Here is a 20036-nt window from a genome sequence, read left to right on the forward strand (position 1 = left end):
GAGTGGTCTTGAGAAAGTTGGGGTATCCGAGTGATATGGTTGGTCGAGTGGTCTAACACTTGACGTCTTCCTTGGATACTCCCTGTTATCTCCTGAGCTTCTTTGCTTTTGGGGTAGTGACCTTGGGTAGGGCATGTAGGTCAGGCCTATGACGCTACCCTAGGTCTATATCCTCATCATCCACCATGCGCAAAAACAAAACAGTTTAGTACCACCTCGAAAAGGTACGGAGAAAATAATAATAGGAGCGAGGTGGACGGACGAAAACGGACGAAATTACGGTGGTAAGAAGTAATAGCCCTTTTATTATTATTAGGTATAGATATAGATATAGATGTGTAGACATCCATATATTTTCCTGGTGTTGGTGTTGCTAGTAACACTCCATCTTATCATCATCTTCTCCATCTAGCCGCGAAGGTGGCTTCAGCTGGCATCTTGCTTGCAATCAGCAGCAACCACGAAGCTTGCTGCAACGACTGGTATTCTTATTGTCCTACTTAGACACGATAACATCAAACAGTGCAATAGCCGATGCCTGGATGCGTCCCACGTTGTGACATATAGCCATTGTTTGTCGATTCAGTACTGAACTTAATTCAGAGAAGTTTGGCAATTAAGAACTGAACTTAATTCAGGGAAGAAAGATCACATGAATGAATCTATAATACAGGAGCTCTGCGATCATTGTGAAACAAGGGTTGCTCACGGCATGATCAATCAGGAGCTACCAGGGAGAAGTCCCCAGATGATTGGTTGAGACGAGGAACTAGTGCTACAGGACATAACTAGCGCAGTGGTTTTGAGAGATTTGTGATAGCAAACTACCCTATTTTTTATTTTATTTTTTGCAAATACCAAATTACCCTATTACAAACACATAATATAGAAAACAGAAAAGCTAATTTCCTGCCGATAGGAATTTAGTAATAGGCGCGGATGATTCAAGTCCGGTCGCTTTTTTCTTTTCTTCCTAACTAATGCCGAAAAAGGGTTTCCCTCGTTTTGTATACAAAGTAACCAACCGAACCATACAGGGATATGTGCTGGGGTGGAAACAGCACAGTCACGCCCAAAAGAAACGACAGAGAAAGAGCAAAAGAAACAAATGCCGACAAGGGCGGATCAACAAAAACGAAGAAGCCTCGCGATCGCTGCGCCCACCGGGCTCTTCCACTAGGCTCCAAGACTCCGAAGCGCCGGCACCAATCAACACCTCCAAGAAGGATCGCGACGATGACGACGCTGCTGCCAAGGGTTTCCCCCGGTACACGACGAGGCGAGAGGAAGGGTAGCCCCCGACGCCCTCCCGGAAGGTCAGGTGGCACCCACAGGCGCCACCGCGCCGGAGTCGGCCACGCCGACAGGGGTTTCCCCCGATCCCAACCCGCACCTTGGGCGCTCCGGATCCAGCCACCAAACCAACCACCACCCTGCGCCAACGCGGTCATGAGGCCTCCACGCCGTCTCACCACGGCACCGCGAAGTGAGGACAGCGCGGCGAATCAGAGCCGGGACTAGGGCATCAGCACTATCGGCACATGGGAGGGCCCCACCTCCACCGTCAGCGACGGTAGCCGTCCGGACACAATAGCAGGAGCACACCAGGCCCGTAGGCCCACAGGCCCGGTTGAGCCCTCGTGGGCCCGTAAAGCTCCCACCTTCGCGCTGCTGCCGGCACGCCATCGGCGCCGACGCCCCATGTCCGAGCCGCTCCTCCTCCTCACGGCGCCGCAGACAACGAGACCACGCCGGGGGGCTGGCCCACTAGGGCCCAGATGGGGCCCGTCGGGCCCAGATCTAGGCCGGGGGCGCGTCGACAGCAACCCAGCACCACCACGCCGCCCCGCCGCGAAGGAGCAGCGCCGTCACCACGCCTGCCGCCGGCCGCCGCCGCAGGGCTGCCGGACCGCAGCCAAGCCGGGCTGCATCGCTGCCGCCTCCAGTACATAACTTATCATGGTTTTTACACTGAAGTTACTGGGGTTATGTTTGAACTACTTTTTTTGTCGTGTCTTTGTAAACAAATTATCAGGTATATAATACCATCGTCTACCATCGGTATCGTGTCTGGGCCGCGAGGCGAGGTCTATATCCCAAGTTGTTGAATATTCATTCCCATGTTCAGATTCAAAGTATGGTCTCAGGATCGACACAATGTACTTGTTGTAAACCAAATACAAACCAAGCTATTTGACCTTTTTAATTAACTATTTGTATTAGTGTAAAAGAATATTTCTACACTAACTATTAGTGGACAATGGACATGCACATAAAAAGGAAATGATATGAGCTATGTCGAGAGTTAGCACTGCCCTTATATGAATAGCATGGTAACTCACATATCGCAGACCTGATAACTTATGTACCTCGGTCCTGATAACTTTGGCATGGGGGGAGGGGTTGATGAAATATCACCTCGGTAACTTTTGGGTGAATAGCATGATAACTTACACATCGCAGACCTGATAACGTATGTGCCTTGGTCCTGATAACTTTGGCGAGGGGGTTGTTTAAAAGCATACCCCCAACAACTTTTGTGTGAATAGTTTGGCACTATACGCATCGTATAGGTAATAACTCATGCACAATCACCGCAATAATTTTAACCCGGGCTAATAAAAAGGTTAGAAGGTTTATGTCCCAGTAATATCTGTGTAAATAACATGGTAACATATGTAGCTCATGCGTGGTACCTTACTTAGTCCATAAAAGGTAACTTTTGATCCGAAATAAAAGTTGTCTAAAAAAATCAACATGGGATATAGTTTTAATGCTCTCTTCGAGACGTTTTTTTATGTGAAAAGAGATCTTTCAGTCGGACCAACGGTTTGATCTACAAAACATTTTGAAGTTCCACAATAAAGGGAAATCAACAACGATATCAACACACTTTTATGCCTCGGTAATTTCTATATAAATAAGATGACAACTTATGTATCATAGACGTGGCAACTTACTTAGCTTGGTCCTGAATAATCTTTTATGTTAAAACAAATTTTCAACGGAGCGATAGTTTAAGCTACAAAACATTGTGAATTTTATTTTTCAATTAAATCTTTGGTGACATCAGCTTTTTTATTTTTTCTACATGCAACTATTGTACAACACAAAGAGAGTCTACATGCACGCACACGAGGAAAGTTTGCATTGCATATAACTGCATGGGTAATTAGGGGGAGTCGTGCGGATTTATTGCTATTTTTCGGACGGCGGGATTTTAGCAAAGTCCTATAGAAAATGGTTCTAGCTAAACACACAATACATGTCTGGAATTACGGGGTATGCTGCTGCGTTGATGCAGGGACGGCTGGGTTTTTTCTCGCTGTGATTTGAGACGAAGCGGTGGTGCAAGGCGACGCAGTGTGGGCTGATCCAATGGTTAACGTGGCTGCCATCCAATGGTGCAGAAGGGGGCCGATCCTGGCTCAGATAAGTCAGCCAGCACAGAGTGCTGGCTGATGGACTTTTCATCTTTTACATATGAAAAAAGTATGTTTTTGGTCTCTCAAATTCTTCAAAAGTATAGACTTGGTCCCTCAAGATTTTTTGGTACATATTTGGTCCTTCAGGTCACAAAACCGGGTCAATTTAGTCCAAACCAGATTTTGACCACTTTGATCGGGCTTGATCTCCTAGATTTTGACCAAGTTTGGCCGGAGGAACGATAAATTCGAAAAAAAAACTGAATTTATTGGCATCGAATATGCTTACATGTACAAGGTGCGTACCATTTTTCGTGGTCTCTCGACACTCAGGAGTCCGTGGAAAAAAGTCTACTCTAGGTGAACAGTAAATTTGAAAAACAAATTGCAAAATTGTTTTTTAAAAATCTGAATCTTTTTGGGGTTCAATTGGCTTTGGTGCGCAAGGCGTGGGCATCATCTTTGGACATTAGAGGAGCTCGTGGCAAAAAAACAAACAAATGTGAGTTCATAAAATAATAGCCAAAATTTGTTTTTTTTGGCTAGAGCTCGTCAGATGTCATTTCACAACAAAAAATTGTACACACAAAGCCCACCCGCCAATCAATTTTAGATTTTTTTGAATAATTTTGCTAATTTTTTGAATTTACTGTTCACATAGAGTAGATTTGTTTCTTTTTACCACGAGCTCCTCGGGCATCCAAAGACCATGAAATTGGCACACACACACCTTGCATATCTAAGCATATTGGATTCAAAAAGAAAATCATATTTTTTTGAATTTGTTTTTGAATGTTTTTTGAATGTACTGTCTTTCCTGTCAAACTCGATCAAATTTGGCCGGTCAAGGTGGTCAAAACATACCCGGTTTTGATACTTGAAGGCCAATTGTGTACCAAAAAATCTTGAGGATCAAGTCAATACTTTTGGTGAACTTGGGGGACAAAAACATAGTTTTCTCCTTACATATATTGATCTGAGTTCTCTCCGTTAAAAGGAATGTCTCACTCATTGGAGGCATAATAATGTGGTTGCAGAATATATATACTCGCTCTGATTCATAATATTTGTATTAGATTTGTCTAGATACAGATGTATCTAGTAGATACATATGTATCTAGACAGTGTCATCACATTCAACAAAAATTGCAGCCGGCAGGATCCCACGATGTATTATGTCCCGTACGGAAATTGATAAGCACGTGTGAGTCTGATTGATCCTCGACACGGTGGAATCCCAAAAGTTTGTAAACCCTAGTCAAATGCTAGCTCCGCCACTATTCAACTGTTGTAGCTGGTCTGGGAGGCCGGCCGGAAGCAGACCACTAATCAACATGGACCTAGGCGTCAGGGCAGAGGCAAAGGCGGACCAACGAACAAGGGCGACCATGTCTCGCGTCCGCAGTGCAATTCCTGGGTGGCGCGTCCAACGGCGACCTGGGCAGCGATGGCGGAAGACAGAAGTGTGACGCGGCGGCGGAGCGGAACCTTAGCCGCTTGCGGTTGCTTCGCACTGGAGGAGAAGAGGAAATTGAATCAGAGCGAGCGAGTCGATCGACGAGGCGGGGAAAAGGAAATTGGCGGGCCCACCCGTCGGCGCAAACATTAGCGATTGAAATGAACCACGTACCACGACTTACCATCACCGCTACGGACTCCCGCTTTAGGAGTAGAGATTAAAAAACACATAGTAGCTGGCACATACAGTTTCCACTGAACCCATCCTGACAGGCCGTTTGCATGCATGCATGCATATTTGGTGGTACAACAACACTGTCTGTTTCCCTCCTAATGAATGAAGGGAACCTCATCGGCCGGTTGGGCGGGCGAGCTGCGGGAACACCACGGGGATATCCTCCTGCATCTGCAGCATCTGCAGCGCGGGGATATCCTACTGCATCTGCAGCATCTGCAGCGCGGGGATATCCAAGCCCTCGCTGATACCTTTTTCGAAGGTCTCCTGCATCTGCAGCGCGTACTCCAGGTTCCACAGCACGTCGCCCATGGACGGCCGGTCCACGCCGTAGTCCGACAAGCATTTCCACGCCGTCTCCGAGAATTTCTTCAGGCAGTCCGGCGCGATCTTGCCCGCCAGCAGCGGGTCGATGATGTCGTCCAGGGTCCCATTCCTCTGGCAGCGCAGCGCGTGATCGGCGAGGCTGACCTGCTCCCTCGGCAGGCTCACGTTCAGCGCCGGCCGCGCGCATAGCACCTCGAACAGCACCACGCCGAACGAGTACACGTCCGACCGGTCCGAAAGCTGCTGCCGCCGGAAGTACTCCGGGTCCAGGTACCCGAAGCTCCCCTTCACAATCGTGCTCACGTGCGTGTGCCCGAACGACGGCCCGGTGAGCGACAGCCCGAAGTCGGCTACCTTGGCTATCATGCCGCGGTTGCTGTCGCCCAGGAGGATGTTGGTCGACTTGATGTCGCGGTGGATGATGTTCTCCGAGCAGCCTGCGTGCAGGTAGTGCACGCCCATCGCCACCCCGATGCAGATCTCCAGCCGCTGCTTCCACGACAGTGCCGGCAGTGCCGGCTCGCCGGAGCCGTACAGGTGTTGTCGCAGCGAGCCTCTCTGCATGTACTCGTACACAAGTATCATCTCCGCCTGCTCGTTGCAGTACCCGATTAGCGACACCACATGCCGGTGCCGGATGCTGGACAGCAGCACGATCTCCGCCTGGAACTCCGGCAGCCCTTGCTCCGAGGTGAGCATGGCACGCTTCACCGCCACAGGCGTGCCATCGCCGAGCGCACCCTTGTACACATTCCCGAACCCGCCGACGCCAATAAGGTTGCGCTCGTGGAAGTTGTCCGTGGCAGCCTTGATCTTCGCCAGCGAGATGTGCAGCTTCTTGCTCTCCCTTTCCTTTTAAAATATAGGAGAACATAATAACAAAAATAATGTAAACTGCTTTCTGGCCTCACAAATCAAAACAACACTCTTATTTAAACTCTCGGGTTCAAAAATTTTTAAACTATCAATCGGCACATAACCATTGAATATAAGGAGGGAAAAATCATCAAATGGCACATGATAAATAATGATGGCATTGCAGACTAGGGCCAGTATGATCTATGATGCCTGCTAAACCAAATGCAAGCAGAAAATGCAACACACTATGGATCAATAGGTTGTTGGCTCAGTACTTCAGCGGTTAGTGCTGGAGAGAGATAATTGGGTCCAGCGTTTTGGGTACCAAGCGGAATTTCGCGATCTCGCGCGTTTACCGCGTTTACCGTCACCCCTCGAGAAACACTCATACCGAGCAAAATATCTCGAATATTTTGAAAATTTTGAATTCAAACGCTCACTGTCCAGTTAAATAGGCGGCATCTCTTCTATTACAACATAACTGATAGTGTCCCCGTGGCAAAGGTAGCAACTAGGCGCAACTACTGCAGTGACCAGGGATCGAACTCACAGCGTACGAGCAAGCAGAAGCTGCTGTACACTAACCACTACGCCAAGGAATGGTTTGTGATACATAGGAGTAAAATACATAACTATATCGACGTCAAAAATATTTGAATTCAAATTTTGATTTTAAATTCCGTCCGAGTTTTTTTTCGGAATTTCGCGGTTACCGTGGTAACCGTAAATTCCGGTGACCCTCGAGAAAAATGGTTTGCTTGGGATCCAAAACCTTGATTGGGTCTAATCGTTTGTCCATCAAGGCAGCAATCATCTTTAATTAACCAGCAAGTGCATACCAAGAATTTTGAGTCGATGAGCTGATTCATCAGTACCCTGACTCATAGACTACTGCTCGACTAGTCGACATGTACTTCAGCAGTAGCTAGTACAAAAATACTATAGCACTCTACTACTAAGGCCTAGTACATACTCCCTCCATCCGAAAATACTTGTCATTAAAACGGATAAAAAAGATGTATCTTATACTCCCTCCATCCGGAAATACTTGTCATCGAAATGGATAAAAAGGGATGTATCTAGATGTATTTTAGTTCTAGATACATCTCTTTTTATCCATTTTGATGACAAATATTTTTGGACGGAGGGAGTAGTACAGTATACAATAAAATTAGAAGGAATGGGAAGTGGATCAACCTGAATCTGTGCCAATTGTATCCAATGGTCAGGCACGCCCCCTTTCCACGAACCAGCAACCTATAAAAGATAAAACAAATCAGATTTGCACTATAAAACACACCAGAAGTGACATTTTTATTGCACAAAATACATTGGAGCATCAATTTGTCATCAAGATCAGGCCAGAAAATCATATTTCCATGAAGGATAAGTTGGAGCATTGAACTAGTCGAGTCGAACAAGCTAGTCGACAGTTAGGTTGCGACTCATAGGATAGTCGTTCGACTCATAATCATTGGTACTGACCAAAAAGTATTGCACTCAAACCAGAGGTACAAAAGACAGCACTCAACATGAATAGTCAGACTAAGCAGTCACCGAGAAACTTGGTAATGGCGTATATATACATTCTGTTTATGTAAACGCAAAATTACAAGGAGGGATTTTATTTTCTAATAAGCATATGACTAGATTACAGTGACAGGAAGATTTCAGCAGTACAATATAGCTGACTGTACATAAAGAGCCTGCAAAACAGTAAAAGTTGTATGACATATTCACATGTACTGCTGGTTCAGAAAGTTGTTCCCTTACAAGTAGAGATTATAAAGCAGAAAGGTGTGGCTACACTCGGGTGTACTACACTCGAGTTCACACAAAAAAACACGTATCAAACGTGATCCATTCTCATTATAAATATAGAAAGAGTTTGTGGAAATATAAATTAGTCTTGAGTTGAATGCTGAGCAGAAGAATCGATCGTAACTTGTCAGCATCCAGTGAGCCAAGCCTGAGAGGCATTAGCAGTTTAGCAACATATGAACCAACCTAAACACATACACACAGCACCGCTCAGTACCGAGTTATGACACCTAATTATTATATACATCCTTTCCGTTGAAAAATTAAAGTGAATCACTGTTGTGAAAGCCACTACACGAGATGTCTTGGTCAAAAGTAGAATCAAGGCCAACGAAGTAGATATAATATAACCATGGCATGCTAAAAACTACAACTGTAATCAACAATGTGTTAATACAATAATGATGAACTGTAGCTACAGAGTAATGTGTTAATATCAATACTCAAATTCGAACACAACGTATGGTGAACATGAGAAACCCCATAGCATGACTGCATGATCATGAAATGGACACACACAATTGCACACACATCTAAGGACTTCGATCAAAGGTTCAAAGCTTTCCTGATGAAACTGTATACACTTAAACATGAACACGCTAGTTGACCGCATTGTTGTTTCAAATAAAACAGTGGCCCAGCTGCCTTAAGAAATATTTCATTTTTCTCTGAAAAGATTAAACCATTCAGAAAAATGTACTATTTTGCCTCTGTAACAGACAGGATCAAGTAAGCATATCTATCGCATTACTGCAGACCATTCGAAAACATAAGTTTAGGATTATTTATATTTAAACCCAAGTAATAAATGATTTTTATTTGACATCCCCAGACATAAAGGTTCAATCCTCCAAAATTACAGAATGCAAGGTAGGAGAAAATCCAATCCTTAAAAAAATGCAACATACTCCCTCCATCCGGAAATAGTTGTTATCAAAATGAATAGAAAGGGATGTATCGAGATGTATATTAGTTCTAGATACATCCCTTTTTATTCATTTTGATGACAAGTATTTTCGGACGGAGGGAGTACTAAATAATAAAATTGCAACACAACACAACTTCTGCACAATAACAAAAACGCCAACTATTCCAACACACTGCCAAACAGTAGCTGACTAGCTAGATTGCTGTTTTTGCTGCCTCAACACGGCCATGCATGAACTTACCTTTGGTACTGATGAACTACTACATCCAGTTTCAGCAGCAAATTCAACCACATTTTGTGTTGCACCAAGCCTATTAATTATATCCTGCATATCTGGTCTTTTCGCTGGGTTAAAGTCACAGCACTCTATCGCTATCTCAGTGCATACTTGTACTTGTACCAGTTGTGTATCTCCGTGTGATTTCTCCAACCTATATCTCCATCTCTCCAGAACCTGCTAAATTTCCATCAGGTGTTATGACTTATGAAAAGAAGTAACATATATCTCCACCTCTCATATTTCAAAATTTATGACCATTTTTACAAGTAGTACTAGCAACCATTAACACTAGTGTTATTAATCACGAGGCACTGATACTACCCTTTTAAGGTGGTGTTTGTTTCTCTAGTCCCTGGGACTTTTTGAAAAAGACTCTCAAGGAGGTGCTTCTAATGACTTTTAGCAAAAAGTCCCACCCTGTTTGGTTTGCTAGGGACTTTTTCTAGCCCCTACACCAAAAAGTCCCTGGAAACAAACACCCCCTAAGACGTACTGTCCATTGATTGATTTGGAATCTTTCACCACTATAGTAAATAAATATTAATTCTTTATCAAATTTTGCAAAGTCACCTATTATATATCAGTTCTCTATCATATTTGGATTTAAGCTCTCGGAGTTTGTTCCTTGGTATTTCAATTTCTAAACTAAGTTCTTTTTTTCTTGAGTGTGAATACCATAAAGAGCAGTATCTTCGGTGCATGGAATTTCATAATTTTGGGTGCCTGACAGAAGACACCCGGCAAAAAAGTATTTTACTTTTCCTTTTTCAAATGAAGGAGATGTTTGCCAAGTACCCATTTTCAGTTCTCGGCAAATATTTTTTTTCTTTTCTTCTCCTTTCTTAATGCACAAAGTTTTTTCCTTCTCTTCTATTTGTGTTATTTTATTTTCTTTAGTTCCCGGCATTTTTCTCCTCCGCTCTTTCTCACCGTTTCTCTTCCATCACTATTTCCCACCTTTCTCCCCCGCCATTTTCCCCATCCTTTTCTTTCTCATCTATTTCTTCCCATTTCTTTCCCCTCCGTTTCCCGCCATTGTTTGCCCTCCCTCTTTTACGACCCTTCTCCGAGGAAGGAACTAGGTTTCAAAAGGGAACGAACCTGGTTTGGACATGAAGTGGTTGTAGAGTCAGCCACTAGCCTTGAAATTTTGGGTACACTATACATACACCATTGCATCACACATGTCAAATTTTGGCCGTTTGGGGGTTCATTTGCTATATTTAAGACTTTAAGTGCATTATTTGGCATTTAATGCATATAATTTCAAATTGTGGATACATGGAATCATGGTTAAAAGGATTGGAAAATCCTACTTGTAGTAGTCTTTAATATATGTTTAGCTCTTGTGCAAGGAAAAAATAACACCCTCATACACCAGTAGAGGGCAAGACTAGGCCACCAACATGAAGCTTTTTTCCATTTTAATTTTCAGAAATCATGAGACTTGGCATGGTGTCATGACATGGCCCCTAGAAGGTATGTAAAAAATTTGAGATTGTTTCACACATTTTTTTACGTGGACTGCTAACAAACTGGACCATCTCCGAGGAAGGAACTTTTTTGACATGGAAAGTGTCAGATTTGGAGGTGAAAGTGACTGTTCATTTATCTGTTGGCCTTGGAACATTTCTCACACTCAACACACACCATTACATATAACATGGAATTTTTTGCATGTTCTGTAGGCATTTAATTGATATAATTCCAATGCGAACTCTGGGTAGTTGAAAATCGCCAGAAATTGGTCAAAAATCCTACTTGTATTCATTAGTCTATGTTTAGGCCTTGTTAAAAAAAGAATATGACTCCCATACACCGGGGGCCAAGACTAGGCCATCAACCTAGAGGTTTTTGGTTTAATTCTCAGAAAATTGAACTGAATTTGAAAAACATGAAACTTGCCATGTGTCATGATATGACGCCTAGAGATTGTGGTAATAATTTGCGATTGTTTCATAAAAGTTGTTTTGTAAGCTCCTTACAAACTGGATCATCTTTAAGGAAAGAACTAGGTTTCAAGAGGGAGCAAGTCTGTTTGGAGGTGAAGTGACCATTGATTCATCTCATTGGCTTGAAGTGACTATTGATTTATCGTGTCAATTTTGGAAAAAAAATCTGGGGTTCGATTGCTATATTTAAGATATTAAACGCATTTTTACGAATTTAATGGATATAATTCAAATTTATACATAAAATAATCGTTAGATACGGGTTTAAAAATCTTATTGGTGGTCTTTAATCTATGTTTAGGACTTATGTAAGGAAATAACAGTAATCCTAAACACCGGGTAGCTCAGACTCCGACACCAACATGGCGGTTATTGATATATTAATTGTCAGAAATTCAAACAAAGCCTGAAAATCAAGGAACTTGGCATTAATTGTGTCAATATATGATCCCTTGAGGTTGTTATAAAAAAGGATTTTACGCAGAAGTTGTCACATATACTTCTTACAAAGCAGACCATCTCCATGGAAGAAGCTAGGATTCAAAGGGAACGGGTGAGGTTTGGACGCGAAGCAGCCGCTGATTTATCCGTTAGTCTTGAAACTTTTCTACACTTAGCACATACTGTTACAACTAATATTTCAAATTTAGAATTTTACTGAGTCCGTTCGACCTATTGAAGTCATTAAGTGTCTTTTTGACATTTAAATTTTAGATAAAATTTATGAAAATTCCAAAAAACAACTTATATGTAGTATATTATATGTAGAAAATGTATTGAGGTATAGAAGATATAAAATGTATACGGTATAGACGCTATATTTTATTGTCAGACATCAAACATACAAATGGATTTTTGTAGCACTTGGCAAAATCTTATGTATCCTAATGCTCACCAAAGCCATCCTATGTTTTGATTGGCCAGGCCAACACCCCCACATATCACCATCTCGATTGCCCTTTGCCCACCAATCGAACGGCTCCCGCCTTTTCATCTCTCAGTTATCTCAATGTCGCTCTCTTCTTTCACTGCTCTCCCTTTCCCTGCTCATCCACCGGCAACAGCTGCGACCAACAGCGCATGGCGGCGGCAGCCATCAAGGACAACATTTCCATGTTGCCCTGGTGGCGGCCGACGATGATGAGAGGAGGGAGATGGTGGGTTGTGGCGGCTGACAACAACTCATCCCATCGGCCACTTCTCTCTGTATCTACATATCTATCCATTCATCCATCTATCTATCTATGTGTGTGTGCGTGCGCAACGGTGACGACCGATGACTGATGATGCAGGCATGGGCACGACAACGGGCGACGATGCAGGGAATGTGCATGACCGCGCAGGACCGGTTCTTCCATGGACACTAGGAAGGAGCAGAGTGCACAGGGACCACGGTCCAACTGCGACCGATGACCGATGCCGGGGTCCTCCTCCATTTCAAAAAAAAATGATTTGCTGAGTTCCTCCTGAGCGGTACTCGACAAAACCGTGGGACATGTGGCAACGCCATTTCCTTCGGCTGGACGTCAGCTGCTTTCTTTTACCAGTAGTCCCATTTGACACTCGACAAAGGCTTTGACGAGTGCCAGATGGATGACATTCGATAAACCCCGCCTTGCCAACATGGTGCATGCCTAGTTTATTTTTGCCTTCGTCAAGTATTTCTTGTACTCAACATCTACACGTACTGTCTTTCCTATAGTGTATGGTAACATGTTACAATTCTAATACCAGGGACATCCAAATTGTAATACTCCTTCCTTTTCATTTTATTATGCCTATCTTAAAAATCACCGAGGGCCTAATCAAGTCAAGCCATCAATTCCCTCTCACATGCATGCATCATGCATGTCCATCCCTCTCCTTCATGAATTGGCTTGTTCACTAGTGCCACATTGGGAACTAAAATTAGCCAATAATTAATGTGGCCTTAATTAATGATTACCTATTCACAAAGCAAATGGGCCATGTAAACTCAAAATTCTGGACTTTTTACATGGGCCGAAAAGGCTGTTCCAGTGCACTATATCGTAAGCTATATCTAATGCAATAAAATAAATGTTCTGATATAGCACTCCAAGTGCACTATATCTTTGGGTTGTATCTAAAACAACTCATTTAATTTCTTTTGTTAGAGCAAAGTGATGAGATGTCTTGGTTTTGTTACAAAGATCTATATTTAGATTAAGTTAAAATTGCTCTCTTTCCACATTACAAAGAGTGCCATATGAACTTTTTACCTATAAAATCATGCTATGCTACAAGCATTAGGAGTGACCTAATAAATTGAAAAGGAGGGATTATCTGGTAATGCACAGATGCATTGTTGTTATTTCAAAAGAAATGAGGTTATTTAGAAAATTTGAGGCTACCTTGATACCAGCAGAAAAGATGTTTAGTTCTTTGGAAGATAATAATTTGTGCTTTCCGCTGCTATTTTCTTTCGAAAATGATATTATGCTATGTGTAAACAAAAGAATGATATAATACAAGGTAATGTAATATTGAAATGAACTTGTCTTACGTTTTCAACATCAACATACCCCTTCTCTCCTGTTAGTATGTCTATGATTATAATACCAAGACTATATATGTCCGACTTGAATGTGATCTGTCTACCCCCAAAGAATTCTGGTGCCAAATATCCCCTGCATGAATATTTATATAATATAACTAATCAATGGGAAAAGGGATCGATATTCATTCATACATAACAAAAATGAGCTTCAAAGAGTCCTAGCAAGCTTACATAGTTCCAATCAACTTTGAAGCTACAGTTCGGGTTTGCTTTTCATCGAAGCACCTCGAAAGACCAAAATCGGTAATTTTTGGCATCATATGGTCATCTAATAATATATTTTCGGGTTTAAGATCCAAGTGAACTATGTGCTTTTGGTGAAGATAATACAAACCGTTACAAATTCCAATGATAATTTGATAGCGTTGTCTCCATTCAAGTCCACAAGATGCATCTACAAAATGGGAGAGGAGAAAATTGGTTTAGTACTTGATATACTTGAAGTCCTTAGTCATTGAACGCTAAATATATGGACTTAAACAAAATACGTGCCACATCATCCTACCAGTGATTTTCTTATCAAGACTTCCATTGCGTAGATATTCAAAACAGAGCAACCTTTCTCGTACATCTGCCAAGACGAGCTTTCCCTTGTAGTCTACCATTTCCCCTTGTGCGTTAGAGCAATATCCTAGAAACCGTACTATATTTTTGTGCTTTGCCTTCATTAAACAATGGATCTCTTCGCTGAATTGCTTCTCGTCAATACAAAACGTTTCGAAAAGCTTCTTCACAGCAACTGTGCCATTGTCAAGCATCCCCTATAACCGCAGCATGGTTTGGCAGCGTTAACTTAAGTTTTCAGATGAATTCTGATGAAGACAAGGGCAGCCAAGAGTTATCATATTCATACCTTATAAACAACTGCAAAGCCACCATAGCCGATGGCTTGGTCTTCAGAGAAACTGCTAGTGATATCCTCCAGAAGTGATAATGGTAGGGGCATTGGTTCCACATTTTCATCAAATAACATACACTCCAGTTTACTTCGTGCGATAATGGCTTGGTGGTCCATTTGCTGTTACAAGCAAAATAACCTTGAAACAAGAAAAACTGCAATATTTATGAGCCTATTAGACTTGGGTATATCACTCAGATCATGAAGAGCAGAGTAAATAAATATCATGACAATACACTTATTTCTTAGATAAAATTTGCAATGAAACACCTTTAAGAAAAAAATGACATCACTAATCTTTAGCATGATATATTTCACAAAACCCAAAAGCTTTTGCATTTTCTCAACGGGAAAACATAGCTAAAGATGAAAATGGAGGTCGGATCTTAACCGTATGATGTCACGACCATGGAGAGCACTACTTCGCTATCTTGAGAAGATAATTTCCTGGAACAAAAGTAAACAATGGTAATTACCTGGAGAAGCCCGCTGCAGTGCTATGTAGAGATGGCGAGTTTCAGATGTTGCCTAGTCCTGTGGAGAAGGGTGTTTCTCTAGGTGTAGGTACTTTCTGAGAGGTGAGAATCACGAGATCTACATTCTGCACAAAAAATATAACTACAACTCCTGTTGAGAAAAAAAAAGTTTGATTACTTGTTATGCTGGACCCCGGTGGAAGAAAGATTTTGAAATAGTTGAGCTGAGTCTAGACAGGTCATGCTGTTATTCTCTGAACAAATCAGCATTCTCTTACATTCGTAAGTCAAAGGCACAGCGCAGAAGTTCATTGTTCAAAGCTAAGGCAGAGTGTCCTTGGAATAAATTGGTGCAACCGCCGTTTACCTTCAAGTTGCAACCGCAATGCCAGCAGAGTTTATTGTCTTTTTTTCGCATGGACAACAGAGTTTATTGTCAGCAATGCCAACTAGGTGCACCTAAGTAGATGATCCCCACTACTTTAATTTCTCTTAACATGCAGCTATGCCTCAGAATCTCCATGGAATTTACACTATACTAGAAGGGCTGGTGAGCGCTTAGTTGCGTTGTTCGTGTTGTCGGGTTTCTTAAAAAATAATCACCATGTTTTAAAATTTAATTGGAGACCTCAATTAAATGTGGGCTCTTTAAAACTAGGGAGCTTAGTGTTAAGAGGATACCTAAGTAGATGTTCCCAACATGTAGCTATGCCACCTAAGTGAATGTGCCACATCAGCTACCATGTTCCAATCGGTGCTTTTGTTTCCAACTGTAATAGCAGAAGAGCTGAACTTAGTAATTGCATGCCGAGGCTGTGACTGCATATCTTCTCCACTATAAGGCCTTTCCCAGTGCTCCACGGTGTACAAGTGCTAAGCATGCCACATACGCGAAAAAATGACATGGCATAGTAATTAAGGAGGAGAGAGAGCATTTTAGTGACCACAGGAAGAAACAATGCCAAACACACCAAACTAGGCAAAACACTTAAATGAAGGAAGCTATTCCATGCATGAAAGAGTTTAGGTGCTAAATCATCAAGCGAGCTTAGTTACAACAAGTTAAGCACCTATGCATTTGTGACTTGAGTTGCTAAGCCATTTACTACATTTGCACCACATCTAAGGCTGGTCACAATGGGGAGGAACTTAGGAGTAACATCACACACTCCAATACAACTTTGCTTATGTGTCACATATTTAATGAAGAGAGAGGTGCTTGTGGTAACTAGCTAAGTTACCGGAACATCACACACTCCAAGAAACAATGAGTCTATAACCTAATAAATACATTGTTGCATGACACTCCATAGATGTTCCTACCCACTGTGGATGTAGTAACATAGTCTAGGGAAGTGTGTAAGTTACTAGACTATATTCTTGCCCATTGTGACCAGCCTAAGCACCTTTACATTGGAAGGGGTAGCCATCTGATTCTTTCGTGAAGCCACATCCCCTTCCTAGGCCCACACCTTCCCCACGAGTCACTTTGCTTCCTCTTAAATGTCCAATCCAGCCCCTTCCCCTACACGAGTCTTCTTGATCTAGGCAACCGAACAGGCGCTGCTCCACTAACCTGATCCCTAGACCTCTCCCCTTCAATCTATAAAGGTTAACTTCATGGCACTACAACTTGGAAATCAAGATCCCCTTCATAGCTCTACTCCTCTTACCGAAAAAGGGTCCCCCCCCGCTTTGTATTCCAAAGCAAACCATCATTGTACACATCGCAATGCTGGGACGAGCAGCACAACAAGCCCAAAGAAAAAGAAAAAGAAAAAAATGCCAACAGCGGCAGCTCAACAAAGTGCGGAAGACCCGCGGCCGCTGCGCCCTCCAGAAACAAACCACCACAGCCCGAGGCTCCGATCTACCGCAAACTAAGCAGCACCTCCAAGAAGGGATGCGACGCCGACGACGCTGCTGCCCAGACAAGTCCTAGGGTTTCCCCCAGTACGCGGAGGGAGGTGGGGGATAGCTACTCCCAACACCCTCCAAGAAGGGATAGTGGCACCTGCCGGTGTCAACGCATCGGAGCCAGACGAACCGACAAGGATTTCTCCCGCACGCCAAACCCCACCAGCCAATCGGAGCCCAGCAGCCAAACCACCGCCCAACTATGCGCCATCACGGTTGCGCCGCCACCAACACTGTCTCGCTGCGAACACCACCACGAGGCCAAGAAGACTGGAGAGAAGATCCGAGCGGGGGAAGCAACAACATCAAGGCAGAGCGGGAGGAACCACCTCCACCGCCGTCGTGCGGGAGGCCTGCGCCTCCGGCACCATCGCGGTAGTCGTCCGGACACGGCAGCGGGGCATACCAGGCCACCCCTGGCCCAGTGAGGCCCGAAACAGGACCGCTAAGCCCTGCCGGCCATGCTGCAGCAAGCTGGCCTCGACGCCACCAACACCCCGCCGATCATCGCTGCTCGCCACCGCCTCCTGAAGGCCACGCCGACGCCACGCCTGTCGCCGGCCCGCCCCGACCCAGATGGAGCCCGAAGGGCCCAGATCTGGGCCGGGCGGGCACCGCCAGCTCGCGCCGCCGCCCAGAGCTCGCCCCCGCCTGCGACAGGACACCCCGCCGCCGCGCAGGACCGCTGCCGCCTGAAGACACCGCCCGGAGCCGCTCCGTCCCGCGCTGGAGAAACCCTAGACGGGGAAGGGCCGGGGGCCGCCGCCACTAACGTCGCCTGGACCAGGCCCGAGGCGGGCGCCGGCGCCGGCGGCAGGAAGGAGGAGGAGAGAGGGTGACGCGCGCGAGGAAGGAAGGGAGGCGCGGCCGGCCGCCCGCGGGGGCCGCTCTACTCCTCTTCGGTTGCCCCCCTCCTCCACATCTAGCTTTGCAAGAGTCGTAGACAGCGCATCGGTCTCGCCGTATCGAGTCTCGATCTGGCCGTCCAAGCCTAGAAGATGCAATGTTGATTCCGCTGGCGCCGTCATCATCCATCACCTTTTTCTTGCATTCACCCGGAAGCAACCTTACAACCTGCGTCCCTCCATGGATATTTCGTATGGTTGGCAGATATTAGATTGCTTTTTAGATTATGCAATTGGTGCCTAGACCCTAGAAACATTCAAACCTTTATTTTTGCGATCTCAAGCGATTCTATTGGGAATCATATCAAGTAAGTTTTTCTTGGACTGTATTGGCTGATTCTTTGCTATATTCATAATGATTGTTCTTATTGGCTGTGTCAGGGTTATTTCGGTTCAGGGTACTTTATTGGTTGATAAAGTAAAATCTTCTTGCAACTTTCAATTTTGTCTCGATGCACCACCGGAGTTGACCGGGAGTAATTTATTATCCGATTGATGATATTTCCTCAGATTATTCTGATCCTTTTGCCAGATGGTAGATGAAACGCCCATGTGGGCAGAAGCGTGTGTTGTATCAGGGTGCAACGTGGAGGCAAAACATGCTTCCTATCCATGGGCCCATCGATTTCTGAAGCCAAAATCCATGATTTATCACTAGCTATATGAAGAACGTACTATTGCAGTGGTGTAATACCTGTGATGGCATCACCAAGTGAGATAGATGCATGGCAAAGAATTATCTTATATGCTTACTTACTGCTTTTGATGTGCCAATAAAATGTATGAGTTTGTTCCTTATTTCCTACGGCTTCAGAGTGGGTTATTAATTTTTAAGATAAATGGATCAGTCGGCAAGGATTCTGATATTTATCATATCTTTTGAGAGCAGCAAAACACACACACACACACACACGTGTGTGTGCGCGCGCGCGCGCGAGTCGTCAAGAGTCCGTGTAGGATTTGGTGTAGTTGGGTCGATGGTGCTTATGCATATATATGCATCAGGGCTACGCAAGATTGTAACATCGTGGAGAAAACCAGAAAATAAAAGGTGGAAATTAAGGGTACGAGACGTACCTTCAGCTATCAGTTTTCGTGCGTGTGTTCGTCCTGTGATTTGATGTAATCGATCCTGAAGGTGAAGTTGCAACAGGAGACACACCCCACTTGGCTATTCTGAGAAGAGTTTATCCTAGAACAGAAGAGATGGTAATTACCCTTGGTTATTCTAAGAAGACATCATCCTAGAATAGAGGAGATTGTCATTACCTGGAGAAGATATCATCCCTGCTGCAGTGCTGCTTAGTGATGGCGAGTTTCAGATGTTGCGTAGTCTTGTGGAGAAGGAGAAGGAGAAGGAGAAGGAGAAGGGGTGAGATCTTGATCCTGCACAAACATAGAATTAGGACTCATAATGGAGATATGTTTGATTATTCGGTATGGTGGAATCCAGCTGGACGCAACATTCTGAAATAGTTGGCCTCTGTCCACACATGTCAAAGCTGTTCCCATTCAGAAGTTGGACGAACCAATCAGCTTGTCCAAACGTGAAAGCAGAGTTTTTATTCAAAGCTAAGGCTGAGTCACCTTGTCATCATAGATAAAATTATACCAAGCACGATGCGATGCTAAAGCTAAGTGGCCTAGTACTTTAGTCGTTGTCTAGCAGATTCGGGTGTTGGATGCAAGCAGAAGCAGCCTGGAAAAACATAATGTTTTACACTGCAAAAGTATGTCAAGGATGCGCACGACAGCAAAAAGCAGGTGGGGGCAGAGACTTTGTAATCTGTAATGGAATGTGAGATCCATATCTATCTCCTAGAAACGTACTCCCTCCGTCCGAAAAAGCTTGTCCCTCAAATGGATGTATCTAGCAACAAGTTAGTGCTAGATACATCCATTTGAGAGTCAAGCTTGGGGCAAGCTTTTTTAGTGGTAGATACATCCATTTGAGAGACAAGCTTGGGACAAGCTTTTT

General features: G+C 44.0%; 1 protein-coding gene across 9 annotated transcripts; it reads right to left on the minus strand.

Moving 5' to 3' along the window:
- Positions 1 to 5037: 5037 nt before the first annotated feature.
- Positions 5038 to 19577, minus strand: LOC123110070 (receptor-like protein kinase HERK 1). 9 transcript variants are annotated; one of them, XM_044530496.1, is made up of 11 exons: positions 19328 to 19577; positions 19136 to 19250; positions 15918 to 16006; positions 15237 to 15387; positions 14716 to 14880; positions 14368 to 14623; positions 14034 to 14256; positions 13809 to 13932; positions 9294 to 9509; positions 7501 to 7560; positions 5038 to 6297 (listed from the first exon to the last, which is right to left on the minus strand). In XM_044530496.1, the coding sequence occupies exons 5-11, from the start codon at positions 14875 to 14877 to the stop codon at positions 5317 to 5319; spliced, it is 2022 nt and encodes a 673-aa protein (XP_044386431.1). In that variant the 5' UTR covers positions 14878 to 14880; positions 15237 to 15387; positions 15918 to 16006; positions 19136 to 19250; positions 19328 to 19577; the 3' UTR covers positions 5038 to 5316. The 9 variants fall into 9 exon arrangements, with proteins under 9 accessions (XP_044386431.1, XP_044386430.1, XP_044386426.1 ...); XM_044530495.1 differs by having other exon boundaries at positions 14716 to 14899; XM_044530491.1 differs by having other exon boundaries at positions 14716 to 14915.
- Positions 19578 to 20036: the final 459 nt, after the last annotated feature.

Source organism: Triticum aestivum, chromosome 5B (genome assembly GCF_018294505.1).
Source record: "Triticum aestivum cultivar Chinese Spring chromosome 5B, IWGSC CS RefSeq v2.1, whole genome shotgun sequence".
NCBI classification, from domain to species: Eukaryota; Viridiplantae; Streptophyta; class Magnoliopsida; order Poales; family Poaceae; genus Triticum; species Triticum aestivum.